The sequence below is a fragment of the Coenobita brevimanus genome, chromosome 50, assembly GCF_032717465.1.
Source record: "Coenobita brevimanus isolate Jiangsu-jjx chromosome 50, ASM3271746v2, whole genome shotgun sequence".
NCBI classification, from domain to species: Eukaryota; Metazoa; Arthropoda; class Malacostraca; order Decapoda; family Coenobitidae; genus Coenobita; species Coenobita brevimanus.
In genome coordinates, this window is record NC_137003.1 from 54,973,280 (window position 1) to 54,997,023 (window position 23,744).

The window sequence follows — 23,744 nt, forward strand, 5'->3', positions numbered from 1 at the left end:
GACAGACAGACAGACAGATGTACAGTCGCCCACAAAAGTATCATGCATCCACAGACCCAAACAAAAGGAGTCTTAGAAAATAGATCCATTTCTTACTAGTTTGAATTATAACATTACTTAACATTATTTCTTTTCCTTACTACTACTTTATATATATTACATTTTTTACTTTAGATTACATCCTTTTATTGTTACTTTAGATTCCTTTACTTTCTATCATTACTTTATATTATTTTACTACCATTATTACTTTACATTATTATATTATTACTAGGAATAAACTACGCTACCTGGTCATCGTGGTGAACAGGTAATAAAATGATATAATACTTAATGAGACAGCCTGTTCTATTATTATTATTATCATACAGTAAGTCTCAATAATAATACAAAATACAATATATGATGATATTAATGACAAACCAAATATCAGTTATAGATAATTTGGCTGGTGGTGGGTTGACACATCTGCCTTCAGAGTCATGTTGCATACACACATGTCCTTACCACTGCTTCACTACCTAGATGTTAGCGGTGTGTGTGTGTGTGTGTGTGTGTGTGTGTGTGTGTGTGTGTGTGTGTGTGTGTGTAAGTAGACGAAGGCAGGGAGTAAATAAGGTTTTTAAGATATGGTGTAGGTGTACAAGGCAGGGTTTATGTGATGCAGGGAGTGTGTGCGGCAAGGGTAGTGTGAAGCGGGGCACAGGCAGGGACAATGCAAGGAAGACGTGGTGTGAGGAAGGGGTGGTACTGACAAATGGTGGTGTGAAGGCAGATGCACAGCAGAAAAAAAACGATGAATGGAGCGGTAGGCAGGAGACAGTGTTAAAATGGAACGGAGTAAGCAAGAGTTATACTGGCATGAGAGGGTGTGTGTGGCAGGGATGGTGTGAGAGGGAAATGAAGTTAAGCTTTCGTAACGCTGGCAGGGAAGGGAAGACTGAAGGCGAAAGAGGCCAGGGTGGTATTGTAAGGCTTGGTGGTATAAGGCAGGAAGGTGGTATCATGAGGCGGGGGGGTGTTGGTGGGTGGTGGTGTGGGGGGTGGGGTATAATTGAGGGTCACCAGCAGTGTATCTGGACTGGTGATAGTGTGGGGGTGGGTGGGTGTTGGGGTGGGGGAGGCCAGGTGGAGACTCGTGCAGAACAGTACTTACAATTAACCCCTTCAGTCTGGTGACGTATTCTATTGGTATATTCTTGCTGTCTCCAAAAAAATCTTATTCATATTTTGGGAAACCATTTCGTAGGGGTCAGTGAAAGACAAATATAACCCCCCAATTCGAAAGGTCTCTCCTATACTGAATAAAACCATCAGGAGGCAGTAAAATACAAAACACATCACCGGAATGAAGGGAAGAAACCAGGGGGGTCATCTCACGGAGCCTTAACCAACTCCAACTGACCCATACGCCCCTTATTTTCCCCCCTTTTTAGCCCTTCAATCCGGCGACGTGTTTTCCATTTATTCTTGGCATCTTCGGACGACATCAATTTCATTCTGGATTCTTCAAATTAGAGGGGTTTGCTTTAGCCTTCATTAACTCCTCACATCCTGAAGGCCCTCCATAACTCAGCAAAACAGTGTCAAGGATAAATTTCACAAGACGTCACCATACTGAAGAGGGATCAAGCCCCCACCGGCCCCCCCGTCCCCCCTGACATCACAGCCGAGGTCCTGACGCAGCTGTGGAGGCCTCGAGAGAGTCACAGGACCGAGGTGTGGCAGTAGAGTAACAAGAGCAGGAGTAAAAATATTGTAAATGCCATAATACCTCGTCGGTACCCCCATCGCCACCTCCTCCTCCACTTCCTCCTCCTCTTCCCCCTTTCTTGCCTCTCTGGGGTTCCGGAAAATAGGAGAGGTGGGAGGTGGGGGGTTGAGGGACAGTGGGAGGGGGGAGTAAAACAAAGAATGAGATGAGAAGGAGGAATAATAATAAAAATGGTGAAAATATAGAAACAAGAAGAGAACTGGGAACCACAGCTACAAACTACAAGAACAACAAGACAATAAAACACACACGCACACACACACACACACAATCAAACACACACACACACACACGTAAAAAAAACACACACAAAAAAGCTCCCCCTAAAAAGAAAAGCGACGCGCCACTGTACATTTTCTTTCCACGATCCTCTGCAAGAATAAAAAGGAAAAGAAACGTGATGCGCAGTTGTTTCAAGAAAATTTTCCCGCTTCCTCTGCAAAATGAAGCAAATCGTGCTTCATAATAGGCCCAATTAATTTTGAAATATTTCGTTCAATCATCGCGACGTGAGAAAGTGAGAAAGAGAGAGAGGGACAATCGGGAAAGAATATTGAGTTACCGTTGAAATGAGAGAGTGGACCTTCTGTGAGCTGTGTACGAGAGAGAGAGAGAGAGAGAGAGAGAGAGAGAGAGAGATCAATACTCTATTTCTGTCTGGTGCAGGGCGGACCAGAGACTTGCCCTACCAGCCACCAGGGCAGGAGTGTGTGTGTGTGTGTGTGTGTGTGTGTGTGTGTGTGTGTGTGTGTGTGTGTGTGTGTGTGTGTGTGTGTGTGTGTGTGTGTGTAGCCTGCATCACCTGACTCACTTACTAAACACCACAACCTCACACTGCCTCACATTAGGTCACACTGTCATCGTCACACTAGGTCACGTACGGTCACATCGTCACACTAGGTCATACAAGGTCATCGTCATATCAGGCTACATCGTCACACTAGATCATACAAGGTCACATTATCACACTAGGTCATACAAGGTCACATTATCACACTAGGCTACATCGTCACACTAGGTCATACAAGGTCATCGTCATATCAGGCTACATCGTCACACTAGGTAATACAAGGTCATATTATCACACTAGGCTACAGTCACACTAGGTCATACAAGGTCACATTATCACACTAGAGTACATCGTCACACTAGGTCATACAAGGTCACATTATCACACTAGGCTACATCGTCACACTAGGTCATACAAGGTCACAGACACATTACGCTACACCGTATTTCTATGTCACATGTCACATCAGGTCATCACACTTGGTCATTAAGTCGTATCAAATTACATCGTCAGTAGTTTACATTATCTCATTAGGCTACATCGTCACACTAGGTCACACAAGGTCACATTAGGTTACATCGTCACACTAGGTCGCATATGCACAGTAGGCCAATTCGTCACACTAGGTCACATATTCACATTAGGTCACGTCGCTGCACATAGTCACACCATCACACCAGGCCACATCGACACACTAGGTCACTCATGGAAGGTCATACTGTCACACTGTCACATTCTCAAATCTTCACACTAGGTCACATCATCACATCCGCACATATCGTCACATCGTCACACAAGGTCAAGACATTATTACCTGATCAAAAAAGGTCACAGTAGGTCAAACTTCGAAACACCAGGGTGCGCTTGGGTCACTGGCTGGTCACAGTACGTACACTAGGTCATGTAAAGTAAAACTAGGTCACAGTAACAGTAGGTCATATTAGGTATAAGAGGTACGAATATGGCACAGTGTCACAGCAGGTCGTAACAACACGTTATGCTAGGTCACAAAAGGTCACAGTAGGCAGTAGGTCAAAACAGGTGTCAGTATGCCACAACGGGCTACAGCAGGCCATGGACGGTCATGGCAGGTGAGAGCAGGTAAAAATAGGAGAGAGCTGGTCATAGTAGATGACAGCAGGTCATGGTAGGTGAGTGTAGGTCATGGTAGGTGAGAGCAGGTCATAGTATGTAAAGTACGAGCTGGTGATGGTAAGGAAGAACAGGTAATTGTAGACAAGAGCAGGTCATAGTAGGTGAGAGTAGGTCACACAGCTCACGTGGATGTCACCATGCCTATTCCACACGGCACAACAACCCGAACTCAACCCAGAGGACCTCACCTCCAACTGACCCTCACAACCTGGCCTTATCTTATCTAACATCACCAAACTTTATGTAACCTAACTTAATTTGACCAAGCTTTACCTATCCTAACCTAACCCGACCGTCTCTAACATTCTCTAACCTAACCTAACCCAACCTAGCCTTAACTGACCTGACCTAATCTTTTCTTACGGAACCTAACACTACACCCTACACTTCATCACACACTTTCTAACACAACCTCACCTAGAACTTCGCTACCTCATTAAACACTTAAGAACTACATGTAATTTTTGGGTATCTTATATGAGACTATGCACCTGTACGAATACCTCACTACTTCATTAACACCCAGCTACTTCACCTAACAATGGCCATCTCATCTACCACGTTTAACTCCTTACAGCATCTACTCTTTCACGCACCAAACAAACCCCTCCTTGCTCTCTTTCTCCTCTCGCCTCACCTATAACAGCCCCTCTTTACGAAACTAAGCACACTATTCATTCTCCCAGTTCTTGTTCCATTTCTCACTGCAACCGTTTTCCTCTCATTCTAAACTTACCATTATTTTCCTACACTCATTCTTCCGTTTTCCTCTCATTCTAAACTCGACCATTATTTACCTACACTCATTCTTCCTCTCACTTTAGGCTCAACTCTGCTATATAGGCTGTTTTTCTCCTCTTCTTTCTAAGCTCCTTCTATCCAAGCTAAACCCTCATTTGTTTCAAGTTCTTTTTCACCAACTCTTTTTCTACATTCTCTACTTCTATTCTTCAGTGCGACGCTCAACTCCTTCCTGCCCTGGTTCCGGCATTTATCTCAAACAAAGGAGCATCGAGCTGCCATCCACACCGTTTCGCCGTCACCACTTTCTGTATCACGTAGCTCCACATTTCCTCTAAGTTTCCAACACCATAAACTTTCTAGCGCATGGGGCAACAGCAAAGGAACAAGGAATACGTATATATCATAAAATCTTAATCCCTTTATCATAAGAAGCTGAAAAATATATACGATTTTAAGCTTATGCCGCCACTACCACGCCAGAAACAAAAGCCGAACGGTTCTAAATATAATCCTATAGCTGCAGTTCCTTGATCCTCTCTCTTTCTCTCTCTCACCCCAGCATTAATTCCCCTTTAAGGCTATCACAACAGTACATTCTTAACACTTTCTTCTCTTTAAGCTTTCATTACTTAATTCGTGGCACTTTCATCCCGCGGCCTGAGCCTGGGTCCCACTGTAAGGTTGAAAATCTCGCGACGAAAAAATGGGGGAGCTAAAAAGAAAAAATCCTTTGGTAACTTTAAAAAACGCGGCCTTTGACATTTAACAGAGGTTCACATATAACAGGGGGAAGAAGTGGATGAGTGGGGGTGCTGGAAGGGGAGGGGAGGGAGGAAGAAACGCTGCAGAAAGAGACAGGGAGAGGGAGAAGGGAGGGGGTGGGGCGGGGAGAGAGCAGAGGGGAGCACATTTAATAGCAGGAACACGACAGCTGTTGAGAAATCGAACAGAATAAAATCATAAGATCATCACAAGAACAAGCAAAGATCAGACAGACAGACAGACAGAAAGACAGACACAATGAACAGGCGGTTATAGAACAGGTTATAACAACATTAACAACAATAACAACACCATGAACACAGAGGGTGGTGGGGGTGCAGGAAGGATCACAACACAAGAATAAAAACGTTCTCACAACAAAAAACGTTCTCTTCGGCTAAACAAAAGTGTGTGTGGATCAATGTTCTAGTTCACCTGTGTACTGTGGCCTGTGTGGGTGGGGGGTGAACATTCTACCATAACAGCGCAGTTGGGTGTGGTGAAAAAACAGTCTTTCAGCTTAACCCCTTCAAGCCTATCACGCATTTTTCTCTGTTATTCTCGGCTTTTTCCAGACGATGTAGCTTAACCACCGGGATACAGCTCTCAGTGAAGGAGGTTTGAGGCACCTCCGTTACACTCCTTCGCTGAGAGTCTGCCCAGAGGTAAATCTAATCATCTGTTAGCAAGAATAAAAAAGAAAAATGACTTGGTTTTTCTGAAGGGGTTAGCAACAACACCTGCTTTCTGCTCTGACCACAAACACAGAGACAGCGTGTGTTGCTGGTCTGGCTAAACTGTACGGTCTCTCACTAGTGGCTCAGCTGCTTACGTCATTCCGCCTCATGCTCCACTACGCTAAGGTCTGGGGTTCGGTCCTGTTCGAAATGCCACGATGACCGCGAGGGCCGAAATCGCCAGGAATAATAATAATAATAATAATAATAATAATAATAATAATCCGGTATCACATTAAAGCGACCATCAGCATTTTTATCACTTGTGAAGGAGGTATCTAATTTTTTTTTACATCCACGGAGAAAACATAGGACTATATCTGAACGAATTTTTGCGCCCGGTTGAGCAGTTGCTTATTTTATTTATTTATTTATTTTTTGCTATTTCTGGCCTTTCGAACAGGACATCTGAACACCTGGCGTCACATGGACCTACGGTATGGCACTAGAAGCAACAAAATTCCTGTCCCGCTTCTGCTGTTCTCTCCATGGACTGTGAGATCTATACTCCTCTCGCTTTAACTTGTCCTAAAAATGCCACGTCTATCTAGAAGGCGGAGCTGTGGCAAAAACACAACTCTACGATTCAAGTCACGAGGAGGTGCGATGGGGACGATGTAGAACTGTTATTTATTTATTTTATTTTTTGTCAACGAGATGTGAAATTAACTGAAGATGGACGAAAATCTGGGCCAAGTTATGGTAAAAGGAATGAAGCTTGGTGAACCCGAGGCAAAACAACGCTGACGACCATGACCCGTAGCCGAGTCAGGTAGCGGTGCCAGCTGCGGATTCCTGACGCTGATTATCGAAGTCCATGGAGAAACACTAACCAGGAGAGAGAACGGAACTTTTGCCGCCGACTGTACAGGGGTGGGGCGGAGGACGAGGGGTGGGACGGGTAGTGAAGATATGGAGGACAGGAGATAGGTAAGGTACAGTAATGGACCAGTTACAGAGAAGGTAGGAATGGGAAGGTCTGAAACGAGAACCAGAGGGGTACAGTACGGGAATGCAATAGGTGCGGAGCAGGAAGGGATAAGTTGAAACAGGAATGGGACGGAAATGAAACGAGAATGAAGGAGTATCGATTAGGAATGAGAGGTATCAAACAAAAAAAGGATGCATACGGAACAAATATGAAGTGGGAATAAGAAAGGAATGAAACTGACATGGAAGGACAGGAATGCAACACAAACAGGACAGGCTGACAGGCTTGGTACGAATAAAATACGTAAGAGACAGAGGGGATGGGTATAAAACAGGAGGGTGATGGGGAGAGAGAGAGAGAGAGAGAGAGAGAGAGAGAGAGAGAGAGAGAGACGCGGAACATACATGAAATAAAACACACCAGACAGGAAGCAGAGTGGGACAGGTATGAGACGTGGTAGAACAAGAACAAGAAAGGAACAGGTATAAATTAAGCTTAGGAACACAGGTATGCGGACTGAAGGGAAGGACAGGTTCAGGTATTACACAGGTTCATGTCAGGTCATGGACAAGTTCAGACCAGAGATCAGACACGACCAGGTCAGGTACCCAACGGAATCATGGCAGGTATTAGACAGGTTCAGGTCAGGTGTTAGAAAGGATCAGGTTAGGATTTAGACTGGTTCTGATCAGGTATTAGAGGAGTTTAGGTCGGGTACCTGGTAAGATGAGGTCAAGTATTAGACAGGTACTAGGCGTAAGTATTAGACGGGTACTAGGCAGGTTCAGGAGAGGGAATTGGACAGATGCAGGTCAGGTCAAAGGGTCTAATTGCTCCACATTTGGACAAACAAAATGAAAAATAAATATGCAAATCAGCAGCGCCAAAGCATCATCATCATCATCCCCTTTTGAGATTGGTCTTTGAAATACTGGCCAAAATTTAACCACTTGTCCCTCTGATAGCCCTTGCACATTATTCCAAATCTGATACAGTTCCATCCAATAGATTTTCATAATACTGCTAAAAAAAAGAATAAAAAAAAAAGATCCACATTCATCTACGTTTCTCACACCGGTACAAGACCCGTACCCCCAGAGGCTGCAATCAGACCCGGAAATAAAGGTCCGAACATTTCCCCCAGTAGCAGACGACCATCAAGATAGCTTTGACATTTACACTGCATGAATACAGATTAAGCAAAAGAGGGGAGAGAGAGGGAGAAAATGGGTGAAAAAATCTGAGAGAGAGAGAGAGAGAGGGGGAGAGGGAGGGAGAGGGAGAGGGAGAGGGAGAGAGAGAGAGAGAGAGAGATTCAACAAGCATCGAATGACAAATCTCTTTTGACTAATGACCCCTTGACCTATATTGACCTTGTAAGTGAGACAAGACAGGCAGGAGCAAGAAGAAGGTCAGGCTGAAGGAAGGGGAAGGGGGCAAAAATAGTGGGGGTTTGGGGGGGGAAGAGGGAGGGGGAGGAGAGGTCAGTCGTGATGACCTTGCCTATGAGACCAAAACTAAAACGATGCATTAAAAAAGAAAAGGAAATGAAACCAGCTATACGATCCCAAAAATACAATCTCTATGGAACTGATAAAGACTTGTATCTATAAATATATATATGGTGTGAGTATAACAGGCATCGGGGCTTACTTCTTTCTTCTTCCTGCCAAACTTCATCCCACCACCCTGAAGGAATGAAGGAGAGAGGTCATGATACACGAAGGGAAGATCAGGGTTACAGGAGCTCACGCCAGGGGGAAGGATGGAGGGTGAGGGACGGATATATACTACTGATGGTGGGATGAAGGGAGGGAGACAGGGAGGGAGGGAGATACTACTCAAAATGGGAAGACGGGAGGGGTACTACTGAAAAGAGGAAAGGCTTGGTGGGAGGGGAGGAGGAAGGAAGGGTTACTACCGAATGAGGGAAGGATTGGAGTTAGGAAAATGGGAAGGAGGGTTACTACTAAATAAGAAAAGGATGGGAGGAAGGGAGGGTAATTACTGAAGGAGGAATGGGAGATAAATGAGGGCTGCTCCTAAGGGAGGGGAGGGGGATACCACTGAAGAAGGGAAGGGAGGGTGAGAAAGATTTACCAGAAGAGGACACATGAGTAAAAATACTGTGCACCTGAACATGACAAGACCGCACATTATCTCTCCTATCATGTATTATTATCCAGGTATAAATTGAAGGCGGCTGCAAGACTACGTGGACTGTAAGGGAGCTGGGGACTACACAAGGGCTAGGCTAATGGGACTACAAGGGGGGCTAAAGGGGACTAGAGATGAAGTCATAACAGGGGACTAGAATCAGGAACTACACACGACTACTTTATCTGGCTTGAAATGGAGGGAAAAGTGGGAACTGGGGTAACCAGACTACAGGGGGACTACAAGGGGACTTCAGGGGTAGACTACAACAGGACAAGGACGCGAGAACTGAAATGGGGCCAGGGTATGGGAAGCACTAGGAGCCATGGAAAAGGGGACTATAAGGGGCTACAAGGAGGCATGGGTAAGAGGGTTACAAGGGGGCGAGCGTAAGGGAACTAGGGGGGGAACTAAATGGAACACAGGGAGCCAAGGGTAAGGGGCTACACTGAAACTACAAAGGGACTACAAGGGGACTACAAGGGGCGGCACATAAAGGGGGACACACGTAAGCAAAACAATACAGGTAATAAACACGTATGCCATTGACCAAAACAGGTGGATAAAAAAAGGTATTATATATATATGCACATCCCGACTGAAACATTATGCATTATGGCTTGTGTTTCAGTTGATTTCAGTTTCAGTTTCGTTTGATTGGAAAGTATTTTCGTTAGCCTGAAAAATTTCGTAACACCTCTTTCTCAGGTATTTAATTTTTTTACTGTGTTTCCGAGACTACTTAATATGGTCGGTGTGTGTGTGTGTGTGTGTGTGTGTGTGTGTGTGTGTGTGTGTGTGTGTGTGTGTGTGTGTGTGTGTGTGTGTGTGTGTGTGTGTGTGTGTGTGTGTGTGTTTTGGTCGATGGCAAAAAGGGCACACACAGCAAAACACTCCACACTGATAAGCTTACACCAACACCAACATCAAAGTCTTTATTACCCTACACATTTATCAAACACTGAAAAAGAAAGAGGTAGACAAAATAAGAGACACATTTATATAACAATTATGATATATGAAACACACAGAGTTAGTCCTAATAGACATCCCGTGACATCTACCACAACACACAACACTGCAAGATAATCCACATCAGCACATTAGTTGGGGCGCCACGGGAGAGGTCGGCTCACACGATGCAACTCGGCTTCACGGTATCAAGACTTTTTTTTTTTTTTAAATCTGATTCTGGACATACAGTTGTTGTTAATGTGATGCAAAGGGAAGAAAAATTTGGGCCAAACTATTGTGAATGAACAACAGCAGTGAGGGGTTTAGACAAGGCTATATCTAACTCCTCCTGCTTCAAAAATATTTCCTAATAGCAAGATTATCGTCCAGTGGCAAAACGAAAAAAATGTATGAAGGGCGTCACCAGAATGAAGTAAAAAAAATCTTTAGAGGAATATTGGGTGTCGGCAGGAAGATTAATGGGATAAAACAGATCATCGGTGTGAAGGAGTATACAATGCAGCCCCGGGATACTGTATTTTATTTTCACCATCTCCTGACGATATTATTTAGCTTAGGAGAGTTTCATTACAGCCTCAATAAACCCTTTCATCGTGAGACACTATTCCTAAGTTTAATAAAATCGTCTGGCAGCAGCAGGCATCAATGGCCATACTCTTTCTAAACCAACTTGTCTATCATTGTCATCCCTCTAACTTAATGCTGAGTTTCAAGAATAGATTAACACTATGATGTGATGCTGTTCATGATGAAGGCCTATGGAATCGAAGTAAACTGTAGCATTGTCTTATTCTGCCAATCTGGGCCAAGTAAACGTGTAAAGAGTATAAACACGTGTCCGCAATTATTTTTTTTATACTCTATGCGTCCAGCTCCGGCCACAGGGTTGACTGTTCGTTCCCTAAAGCCCAGCGGTGGTGCTATGTGGGAGGGTCCAGCCACCAGTGCCCGGCTCACTTACCAGCCGCGGCGCCCACCCAATACCAACACAAAGGCAAACACAACATCAAACAGCCTACGCTCCCTTCACAGCCTCAGTGTACCATTTGTGGCAACATATTAACCCATTCACCAGCACCACCTTATTTACCCAAGAGGAAAGTGTGGTTTCTTTGTTTCTTCCTGGTGTTGTTCGTCTCAATCCTCTTACTACGCTGACGCCACCAAACACACGCCTTTATTCCTAAGCTGGCACGCATTCCTCTCTTAAAATTGTAATGGAGATCGTTAACATTATCTTATGCCCAAAGATGTGTACACAGACGGGTGAGTAACTGCAATTGAAGGGCGAAGAAAAAAAAGATATTAAAACAGGCATCTCTTCACATGCACGTGTTCAGTTATCTATCATTATATTTATCATTTACAGCTGTGCGCTTTGCCGGTTCGAAATGTCTGGAAATCGACAAATCCAACGAAGTGGAACTGGAGGCTAACTTGGGACAGCTTTGGAAGAAAGTATTGTACGGAGACAAAAACATCTTACCAAAGGATGACGACTACAAAGCGGAAAAATTAAATAATCTGAAACAGGTACTAGTAAAGACAGGGTTTCAACTGTTTTTCGCCAGTTTTATATTCTCTTCAAACGGAACTGAGATAATAGTTGTTTGTTGGTTGCACAGTATTTTCTTTGGGAATTAGTGTTGTACCTGATATTCTCCGTGTTCTTCGTTCCCTACACCAGTAAGGCCGGCAAGCTGTCAAGTTAAAATTAATGGACTATAGCTGAAGTGGGAGAGCGGCCAGAGTTAAAGGGTGGACCGAGGTGCAAGGTAGGCCGAGTTGCAAACGGGCCGAGCTATAAGACGGGGTGAGCTGCGGAGAGGGCCGAGTTGCATGGCGGTCCGAGGTCTCCCGTGCGCTTCAGAGTGAGCTAGGAGGTGAAAGGGCAGAGGTGAGGCGGTCGCTGGGGGGGTCACGCGCCACACTGGTCAAAGTATACAGGTCTTCCCTCACACCCCACCAACACACCTATATACACACTACACCTGACTCACCTGGACTACACCCTAACCTCGCACTACCTTATTTCACCCTAACCTTACCCAAGTTTACCCTACTCTCCCTTAACTTTACCTTACCTTATTTCATCTTAACACTACCCTCAACTTACTTTACCTTAACCTGCCCCAGTTTCACCCTACAAGCCCTTACCTTCACCCCAACCTCACTTTCCCCTACAGATCCTACCCTGAGCCAGTCTCCCCCTTCTCCTCTCCCCACAGTTTGCAGAACGTCCCACCATCCTCCCTCAAACCCCTCTCCCCCCCGCTCTACGATACTCTCCCTCCCCCTTCCACAGACTACGATACCTCTCCTAAGCTCCCCCTCCCTAGACTACGATCCCTCCCCTAACCTCCCTCCCCACACTCTACATCATCTCCCCTTCCCACATGCTACGATATCTTCCAAACCTCCCTTCCTCTCCCCTCTTCCTCCCCAGTCTACGATACCTCCCCTAACCATCCTCCTCCCCAAAGACAATGATACCTTCCCAAACCATCCCCTCCCCGCAATCAATCATCAATCAATAAATAAATAAATAAAAACCATGACCTATCCTGCCCACAACCCACAGAATCAGGTCGTCTTTATTTTACTCCCGCAGCCTCCAGACGATTTTCTTTATTGAGGACTCGTACTGAAGGGGTTCATGAAGGTCCCAGCTAACTCCGCCAGTCCGAACAATCCCTCCAAAGCCGAATAAAAGCGTCTGGGAGGGCTGTTTCTAACCCCACCCACCCCTATTTTAAAACCTCTGCTACACGGAATAAAGTCGTGAATGACATAAAGATACACAGTTAGGAGATTAGTTATATTCAAGGTTATTTGTTTGATCTTACCTTTATTTCATTAGCCTTACTTTATTCTTACTACCTAGACACGATTTTATTCAGTTCCCTCCTACACTCCTCTTCCTTTCATCATTCATTTCTCCCTCTCATTCTCTCTCCTTCTTCCTCTCCTCACTCCTCCCCTCTTCCTCTGCTTTTTCATCAGCCACTCCATTCTCCCTCTTTCGATCATTTACCTCTCTCTCTCTCTATCCCTCTCTCATTTCACTGACTTTCTTTTTCTCCTTCCCTCCCACTCCTTCTCTCCTATCTCCTCTTCCTCTCACTCTCTCCCCCGATCCACTCTCCCAGTTCTCTCTCTCTCTCTATCCAATCTCATTTTTTCCTCCTCCTTTTATTCCTCTTTCTTCTTTTTCTCTCCCTCTCTCTCAACTCTACTTTCTTTCGTCCTGTTCCCTCTTCGCCATTTTCCAAACCCTTCATCTTTCTCCTTCACTCCCCCTCAATCTCTCTCTCTCTCTCTCTCTCTCCCTCCCACTCATGATTGCCCTCCCTCCCTCCCTCCCTCCCTCCTCCCCGTGTATTGAAGTCACTACCCGGCCCTCTATTTTTACCTCCCTCTCAATTTTTCTCTTCTCTCCCTTTCTCCCTCCCTCCCTGTCCTTCAACCCTTCCCTCCTCTCTGCCATCCATCCATCTCTCTCACTCTGCCCTACTCCCCCCCCCCCATCTCTCTCTCTCTCTCTTCGTCCTCCAGTGCTTGCTTCCCTCCCTCCCTCGTTCTCTCCTTCCATCTAGTCTCTCCCTCACCTTCAATCCTCCTTCCTTCCTGCCTCTTACCATCATCTCTCTCTCTCCCTCTCTCTCACACACACACACACACACACACTCTCTCCTGCTTTCATTCCACATTCTCGTCCCTCTCTCACCCTTTTCATTATTTTTCACACTTCATTCCCATTCCTTCCCTTCCTCCTTCCTTCCTTCCTTCATCCTATCCCGTTACTCTCTGTTATTCACTTTTCTTTCCTTCCTCACCCCTCCTCCTTTCTCTCTCTCTTCATCATTGCTACCTCCTCTTCATTCATCCTTTCTTCTCTTCCTTCACCCTTCTTTCCCTCCCTCCAGTCTTTCCTCCCTTCTTTCCTTGCAATCATTCTTTCTTCTCCCTGTCTCTTCATCTTTCCTCAGCACTTCCTTCCTTCTTTTTTTTCGCTCTGCTCTTCCTTCCCTCTTTCCCTCCACCCTTCCTTTGTCCTCGTTCCTCGTCTTCCTTCCTTCCACTATTCCTTTGTTCTCTCCTTCGCCAGTCCTTCCTCCTCCCCCGGCAACCTTTTTTCTTTCCTTCCATCCTCCTTTCTTCTCCATCCCCCTACCCAACTTCTCCCTTCACTCCTTTCATCCATCCCTCCCTCCCTCTTTCTCTCCATCCTTCCTTCCCTCCCTCTATCTCTCTCCTTCCTTCCTTCCCTCCATTTCGCTCCATCCAACCCTTCCTCCCTCCATCTCTCCTCCTCCCTCTCCATCCATCTTTCCTCCACATCTTCCCATCCTTCCTTCTATCCTTCTCTCTATCCCTCCCTCCACTCGGACCTTATCTCTCCCTCCTTTCCTCCACTCTAGGTTATCTCTCCTTTCCTCCACTCCTACCCTCATCCTCTCTGCTCCTTCTCCTCCTTCAACCTCTCCCCGTTTTCCTCCTTTCCCTCTTCCTCCTTCCTTCTCTTCCTCTCTCTCTTCATCCTTCCTTCTTTCCCCTCCCTGAGCATCTTCTATCCTCTCCTTTTCCTCCCTTCTTGTCCTCTCATCCCCTTTGTTTCCTCTCCCTCTCCTTGCTCTTCCTCCCCCTATTCCCATTTCTTTCATCCCTCCAGCCACTTTCCTCATTCTATCCTTCCTTCCTTTCCTCACACTTAGTTCTTTCTCTCGGTTTTTCCTTCTCTCTCTCTCTCCATCTTTCAATCCTCTTCCACTTCCACCCCCCCCCCGTCTCTCTCCCAGTTTCCCCACTCTCTCTTTCTCTCCATATCCTCATGACGTCACTCTCTCCTGTCATCCCCTCCTCCCTTCACTTTCCTCCACTCATGACGTCACTCCCTCCTCTCATTTCCTCCATCCGTCCCTCCCCTCCTACGTCTCCACTTCTCTCTCTCTCTCTCTTCCATACTTAGCATTTTCCCCTCTCATCCCATTCTTCTCGCCTTGATCCCCTCCATCTCCCTCCCTCCTTCATTTCTTTCCTCCCTCCCTCCCTCCCTATCCTTATCTCCCCGCTTGCCAGCCTAGCCATTCTGTCTTTCCTTCTCCCCTTCCCTCCCCATCACACTATCAGTTTCCTCTCCCCCCCTTCCCTCCCTCCTATCAACCTCATCTTTCCTCTCCTTTTCCCTCCCTTAGTTGCCTTTTACCTCTCCCTCTCTCTCTCCTTTACATCTTCTTTCTCCCTTCCTCCCTCCATCCCATGTCTTTTACCTCTCCCTCCCTCCCTTACTTCTTTCCTCCCCCTCATGTCTTAATCTCACCCTCTCTTATATCCTGCTTTCCCTCCCTTTCTCCCTCCCTCATTTCTTAATCTCTCCCTTCCTCCTTCCCTCGCATTCATACCTTACTCTCCCTCGCTCTCGCCCTTATCTCTTTCCTCTCCTCCCTAACGTTCTCATCTCCATCTCTTCCTCCCTCCCTTCCCATTGCCTTCACCTAATCCTTTTCCCTCCCTCCTTCCCTCCCATCGCCCTTTCCTCCTTCCCCCATCCCCCCTCCCTCCCATCATCCTCATCTCTTTTTTTCTCTCTTCCTCCACTTCACCCCTCTAACTGCTTCCCTCCCTCCCCATCGCATTCCCTACCCTCCCTCCCTCCCTCCCCATTTCGTTCCCTACCCTCCCTCCCTCCCTCCCTCCCTCCCCATCTCGTTCCCTACCATCCCTCCCTCCCCATTTCGTTCCCTACCCTCCCTCCCTCCCTCCCCATCTCGTTCCCAACCCTCCCTCCCTCCCTCCCCATCGCATTCCCTACCATCCCTCCCTCCCTCCCTCCCTCGTCCCCACCGCATCCCGCCTTACCTCCCCCTCCTCCTTCTTCTTTTGTAGTTCGTTTTTCTTGGCATTTTCCTCTGCTATGCGGGCATCTATGGCAGCAAGGCTCTCCTGGGTGAACGGCCTGAATACACTTCGTTCCTCCTCGTTCAGCGACTCTGATTCCTCACTCATGGTCGCCCCAAGAGCATGTCCGCCTGCCTAGTCTGCTGTTCTCCTTCTGTTGCTGCTGCTGAGTGCTGATTTGCGTAGCCCAGACGCTGCTGTAGGTGCTGACGATGCTGCTTCTCCTGTACGGTGGCCACTGCTACTCCCTCTCGCCTCCAGCAGCCCCACCACTGCGGCAAAGAGACACAGAAAGTGAAAGACAAAGAAAGAGACAAAGGAGTATAAAAAATAGTTAGCCGCGCCACACCTGCTAGTATTTTGAAGTTTGTTTGTTGTAAAGTAGGCGATAACTAAGGTGACTGGTTTATGAGAGAGAGAGAGAGAGAGAGAGAGAGAGGTCAGCTGACGGAGCCCAGTAATCAATACACACACACACCACCACCCGCACTCCTACTTACACCCCACCCCAAAAGACGCAATATCCACACATACACACACCAGCCACCTACACCCTCACACACACCCCACCCACCTAAACCCATACATACACCCCACCCACCTAAACCCATACATACACCCCACCCACACATACACCACACCTACATACACCACACCCAATTACACACACACACACACACACACACACACTCATATACACCCCACCCACCTAAACCCACACATATACCCCACACACACACACACACACACACACACACACACACACACACACACACACACACACACACACACACACACACACACACACACACACGAACAATGAAGCACAGGCGTTCTTGTTGTTACTGCTGCTGCTACTGTGGACCCAGGCGCACGTGGATATAAACTCAGTGGACTGCAAGATTCTAGTCACTTCAACCGGGCGCTCCCTGGGAAATTTTGCTGTGTTGGAGGAGTGTCTGTGTTTTGACTGAGCTAAATGAAAAATATGTACGAAATTCTTAGGTGAAATTTATCCTCTTCTGTTTATGTAGAGTCTGAGGCTGAATAAAATCGTCTGGAGATAGCAGGGATGAAACGTGAAAAGCGTCCTGAGAGAGAGAGAGAGAGAGAGAGAGAGAGAGAGAGAGAGAGAGAGATGAAGCTGATCTAGAGGTGAGAAAGTGGGTCAGCTGGGCGGGAGGGGGTGGGGGGAGGATAACACTAAAACAACCCCCCCGCCCCCTCACCGGCATCGCCTACGCTACATACCGCATGAAACCTAACACAGCCTACATAATCCTAACACAGCCTATGTAATCCTAACCTAGCTTATCCTGTATTATATTTACCCACCTCATCATAAACTAACCTAGCTAAGCCTAAATTATCCTCATCTAACTCAGTCTATATTATCTGTCTATTTTATCTTAACGTAACTCATCCTGTATTATATTATCTTAAAGCCTAATTATCCAAACCTATGTCTTCATTAATCTAGCCCAACTAAGCGTATTTTATCCTACGCTATCTAATCATATATTATCTTAACTCATCATCTATTTTCCAAGCCTAACTCAACCTATATTATCCAAACATAACTAGGTCCATATCCTAACTAAGCCAAGATTAACCTTATCTAAGCCTATATAATCCTAACTAAGCTTATATTATCCTAACCTAACTCATCACGTATTATTCTAACCTAATCCAGTCTAGATCACCCTAACTCAGTTCACCAAACATTATCCTCAATCATACTAGATCCTCATGTTTTTTCCTGATCTACCAAAGCCTGTGTACTTAAGCTTACGGGTATATCATCCTACCCTAACATCCAATATTATCCTAACCCACTGTCCTAACTTTTTGTTGCCCTAATCTTACTAAGCCTACATTATCCTGATTTAAGCCAGTATAATCCAAAGCTAGCCCAAGAGTGAATTTTCCTGACCTAACATCAACAACAAAACCCTCCACACATCTCGTACAATCCTAACTTCGCTCAACCCAAACTACTGACATTAACTTCAGCCAAGATTATCCTAACTTCATCCAACTCAGACCCATCCACGAAAACAACAACAACAACAAAAACAAGTAGACAAATAAGTAACAAATCACTATACTATTTTTACGCTAACCTGGCCTAAAATTGCCACCTTTCCATCTTGAATATAGATAGTAAGAACAGATTAACTCCAAGGTAAGATGTTATTAAAGTGCTACGGAAAGGATGTACAGCCACAGCATTCTCTCTCCTCTCTCTCTCTCTCTCTCACTCAGCTACATGAAATAAGCTGCAGATGGACGGAAATCTGGGCCAAGGCATTGTAAAAGAGGAATATTGACCTAAACTGCATTAATTCCCACGTGGCGACCTACTCACGTGTCTTTATAATTAACACTCCGAGAATGGGTGGCAAAGAGTCGTCCTCCCATCTATTACACACACACACACACACACACACACACACACACACACACACACACACACACAGTAGCAAATCCGTTATCGGATTAATCGTGTAGCAACTGTTGGTTGTATTGCACTATTGTATTGCAGTGAGAGTTGTATTTCACTGATGTATTGCACTGCACTGCTCTACTGCACTGTGGCTGTATTACACTACTGAACTACACTGTTGGTTGCACTGTACTGCTGCATTGCTCTGTTGTACTGCACTGTTGTGTTGCACTCTTGGTTGTATTGCACTGTTGTATTGCACTACTGGTTGTATTTCACCGATGAACTGCACTGTATTTGTATTTCACTGTTCTGCACCGCATTTGCATTTCATTGTTGCACTGCACTGTTGGCTTCACCGTTGTATTGCACTAATGGTTGTATGGCAGTGTAGGTGTATTTCACTGTTATGTGGCACTGTTGGCCGTATTTCACTGTTGTACTGATCCGTTGCTTGTATTACTCTGTTGTTTATTGCTGAGGGTTATATTCCAACGTTGTAGTGCACTGTTGGTTGTACTTCACTACTGTATTGCACTGTGTTTGTATTTCACTGTTGTGCATTGATGGTATGGCACTGTTGGTTGTATACTGTGTTGTACTGCCGGTTGTATTTCACCGTTGTATTGCACTGTATTTGTACTTTTTTACACTGGATGTATTTGACTTGTGTTGCAGGTTGTATTTCACTGCTGTATTGCACTGTTGGTTGTATTTCACTGCTGTATAGCACTGTTGGTTGTATTTCACTGCTGTATTGCACTGTTGGTTGTATTTCACTGTAGTACCGTATTGCTCTATAGGTTCTATTTCACTGTTGCATCGCACCATTGGATGTATTTCACTGTTGTATTTCACTGCTGGATGTATTTCACTGTGTGGATGTACTGCACTGCTGGATGTATTTCACTGTTGTTTTGCACTGTTGGATGTACTTCACTGTTATATTGCACTGTTGTTTAGCACTGTTGGATGTATTTCACTGTTATATTGCACTGTTGGATGTATTTCACTGTTGGATGTATTTCACTGTATTACACTGTAGTATCGCTCTGTAGGCTTTATTTCACGGGCGTATTGCACTACTGGATGTATTTCATTGTTGTACTGCACTGTTGCATGTATTTCACTGTTGTTTAGCACTGTTGGATGTACTTCACTGTAGTATTGCACTGTTGGTTGTAGCTCACTGTTGTATTACACTGCTGGACGTACTTATGTTGTATTGCACTGTTGGCTGAAATGCAATTCTGTACAGCACTTCAGGTATGTCACCGCCGTATTGCACTGCACTGTTGATTGCATTACACTGCTGGCTGTATTTGACTGTTGACTGTCTTGTTCTGTTGGCTGTACTACACTGCTGGTTGTATTGCATTGTAGTTTTATACTGCTGGATGTCACACTGTTGGTTGTAGCTACTGCACTTTCGTATTACACTACTAGTTGTACTGCGCTGCTGATTACCTACTACTGCTCTAGGACACTGCTGGTTGTAGTGCACTGCTGTATTGCACTCTCACTTATACACCAAGAGTTGATCCTCTGTCTGGCATTCCGTCTAACCATTTTCTCTTGAGACAGACTAAAGCATTTCATCTGACAATTGTACCGTCCTCAAGTCAGTGGGAGGGTAAGCGGTCAAGGGGTTTAAGGTGCCAGTCCTATTTTATAACTACCCCCTCAGGGCCAGTACATCACAGACCTCTACAATTACGAGCAGCTGACCAGCCAACCCCCTTTCACCTGACCTCACCTGAATGACCCACTCCGACATAATCTGACCTACCCTGACCTGCATTGAAGTATTCTAACCTGCCTCGACCCACCTTGACCTTCAGTGAAGTATTCTAACCTGCCACGACCCACTTTGACCTATCGTGACCTGCACTGAAGTATGCTGACCTGCACTGAAGTACGCTAACCTGCACTGACCTGTAATGAGGCAGTCCAATCTACCCTGACCTACCTTCACCAGCTGTTGTGTTCTAACCTGCCTTGACCCGTCACCTGCATGAAGTACTCTAACCTTGACCTATCTTCACCTCCACTGAAGTATTCTAACCTGCTTTGACCCTTGACCTCCAGTGAAGAACTCTAACCTGCCATGACCCACTCTGACCTGCATTGAAATACTCTAACTTACCTTGAACTGTCTTCTTCTGACCCGCCCTGACCTGCAAAGACCTGCCCTGATTGCCTCGAGGGATAACTACTAATGCCACAGACTCAGGCAATCTTCATGAACTTGTTCCTCTCTTCTCTTCCACTCTCTTTCCTTCCCATACATCCCTCCTCTCTCTTTCACTCTCTTCCCACCTCATACATTCTCTCTCATCGATTTCGCGCACTTTCTCCTCTCTCTCTCTCTCTACCGTGCACTTTCCTTCTTACATTTCCTCTCTTCTCCCATTCTCTTTACGAGCACTTCTCATACTTTCTCTTTTCTCTTCCACTCTTTTTCCTTCCCAAGCTTCCTCTTTTCTCTCTTCCACTCCACTCTCTCGCATCTCTCCTCTTTTCCACTCCTTGCTTCTCATTCCTCCTCATTTTTAATCCTCTTCTCTTGCCATCCCTTTGTCTCCTTTATCTTCATTTTTCTCTCCCCATTCTTTTTCCTGCATCGCTGCCACGTATTTTTTTTTTCTCCCCTCCCTCCTCCTCTCTTTTAATCCATTTACTTCTCTCTTTTTTCCACCTGTCTCCTTTCTTCTAGCCCAGGAGCATTAAGGATAAACATGGAAAGAAAATCGAGACAGATGATTTCTTAAGAGAGGTACATAGAAGCCTCCTCAGTCAAAATCAATGAACATTCTAAACATTCCACGTAAGCTAGCTGTATGGGACGAAAAATTCAAGGTGACTACCATCGACACTGGGCGCGTATATAGCTTAGTAACTGAACCTCACACTTGGTCGTGTAATACCACCTTTTATGGGTTTTAAAGAGTGATAAATCCATTTCTGCTATAATTCTAAAAATCCTATGTTACTGATATACACAGAGAACGTGCAGCAAACGCAAAAAAATCGGAAATCTGTATTGATAACTTTGCTATGAATTTATAAACACTGGTATACTTCATCAGACGTTTTTATTTTTCAGGCTGGACACAGATTGAAGTGTTGAGGCAGAAGTACATAGATGGATAGAAGGCAGTGTGAATGGAACGATATGGCAGCACAAGAACAGTACCGGGTATGATATTTGTGATGAGCCAGTCGCCTCCGACCGAAGTACTCTCACAGAAAGAGGCACATCCAGCATATTGAACATTAGTGCTGATCTGAGGGATGGACTTCATGAAAAGCTATTACCTAAAGCGTTGCCAGATGCGGCTCATAAATGATGCAAAGCACATCATGCCATCAAACGTAAGAAAAACGAAAAAGGGAGTCAGAAGAATCGAAGAGACAAGCACACATGAAAATCACCTGCCGTTCAGAGGCCACTGTCAATAATATAAAACAAGACTATCTGTGCTGTGGGACATTGTTGACTATAGCAAGGTCGCCAAACAACCAAAGGACCAACGTGAGGTGACTCTTGAAGCAACAACGACTGAATTATTATCATCTGTTGTAGTCACGGCGATGGAGTGAGCTGATAATTGGAGAAAATCTGTATATACACACATTAAAAATATTGGTGATCTTGTGGCAGCTGAGGGCAAGTACCACCATGACTGCCAAATCCATTATCATGATGGGCGAGGGCTTCAGAGAAAAGCAAAGGGGAGGCCTTCAAGGTCAGTCGACACCAGAAAACACACACACTTCCGGGAATCCACAATTGAGTGTGATAGCAGACACTTTCTCACCTTTCGGAACTGCCTATCACACCATACCATCTGCCTACACAGGTGAATACCGCGAGAGACTGGTCTGCATTGATACTGGAGTCGTGGAATTTATTTGTGCTAAAGCAGATTGTGCAGTCAAATCAGGTGAGGAGGCGGCTGCATGTATCACTGGCCTGAACTATGCTAATGGTAAGCACGAAAGGAGTGACAAGGTTATATTTATTGTGCTTCACCTTATTATGCCTTTCTCAAGTCCACTTCCTTCTCTTCTTTCAATTTTCTCTTCTCAGTTCTGATTCTTTCACATCTTCGCTCATTTTCCTTCTCTTCCTTTCCTCTCCTCTAATTCCTGTGATTTCTCCCCCCAATTTTTCCTCTTCTTTATTCTCTTCTCCTTCATTCCTTCCTTCTCTTCTTCCTCTCTTTACTTTGGTCCTTCTCTTTTACCTCTCTTTGCTTCGTTTCTTCTCTCCTTCCTCTCTTTACCTTACTCTTTCTCCTTCTTTTCTTCTTCCTCCCTACAATGTTTCCTCTCTTCTTCATTCTACTTTGTTCTTTCTCTTCTTCCTTACCAACTCGCATCAACTTTTTCCATTTCTCTTCACATCTCGTCTCTTGTCCTTCATTTTCTTCACAGCATTCCTCTCTTCATCTCTCATTCTCTTATTCCTTTCCCAATCTTTCCTATTTATCTACCTATCTATCTATTGCCAGACGCCGTAATCCCGTAAGGGGTGGCCATAAACAAATCGCCTCCATGTCGCCCTGTCCCCTGCCATTTCCAAGTCCTTCCCCCAACTTGCATCTCCTCTCTCTCATTTACCTCTCCGTACCATCCCTCCATCTCATCCCCAGTCTCCCCCTCCCTCTCCCCCCTCCACCTCACAAACATACACTTTTTTTTTCTTCCTTTCGTCTCTTTTTCTTCCAGTTCCTCTTTTCCTCTCTCCACCACACATTCTCTCTCTCTCTCTCTCTCTCTCTCTCTCTCTCTCTCTCCCTTTTCCCATTCTCGCTCTTACATCTCTTATTTTTTTCTCGTCTCCTCTCTCTCCTTCTCTTTTCTACTCTTTCTCCCCTCCTTATGTTTTGTCCGTCCATCTCTCTCTCTCCCTCTCTCTCTCAGAAACGGCTCTTTAAGTTTCCCCTCTCTCCCTTCTCCCTCCCTCGCCATCTCTCTCTCTCTCTCTCTCTCTCTCTCTCTCTCTCTCAAACGGTTCTTAAGTCTCTCCTCTCTTCCTTCTCCCTATCATCATCCCTCAAAATTTTCTCTCTCTCTCTCTCTCTCTCTCTCTCTCTCTCTCAGAAGTGGCCCTTTAAGTTTCCCCTGTCTTCCTTCTCCCTTTCACTCTCTCTCTCTCTCTCGTTTGTATATATGCAAGTGTGTGTGTGTGTGTGTGTGTGTGTGTGTGTGTGTGTGTGTGTGTGTGTGTGTGTGTGTGTGTGTGTGTGTGTGTGTGTGTGTGTGTGTGTGTGTGTGTGTGTGTGTGTGTGTGTGTGTGTGTGTGTGTGTGTGTGTGTGTGTGTGTGTGTGTAAATTCTTGGATGACGAAGACATTTGCAAATCAAGGT

The 23,744-nt window shown here is 45.4% G+C and overlaps 1 protein-coding gene across 8 annotated transcripts in view; it reads right to left on the reverse strand.

The window, feature by feature from the left end:
- Positions 1-23,744, reverse strand: part of para (sodium voltage-gated channel paralytic) — a 234,681-nt gene that overhangs the window by 110,772 nt on the left and 100,165 nt on the right. For all 8 annotated transcript variants that reach the window (XM_080272415.1, XM_080272413.1, XM_080272412.1 and 5 more), the window contains exon 2: positions 15,885-16,195. In XM_080272415.1, the coding sequence (XP_080128541.1) occupies positions 15,885-16,031 (147 nt within the window). In that variant the 5' untranslated portion in view covers positions 16,032-16,195. The remainder of the gene's footprint in view (positions 1-15,884; positions 16,196-23,744) is intronic.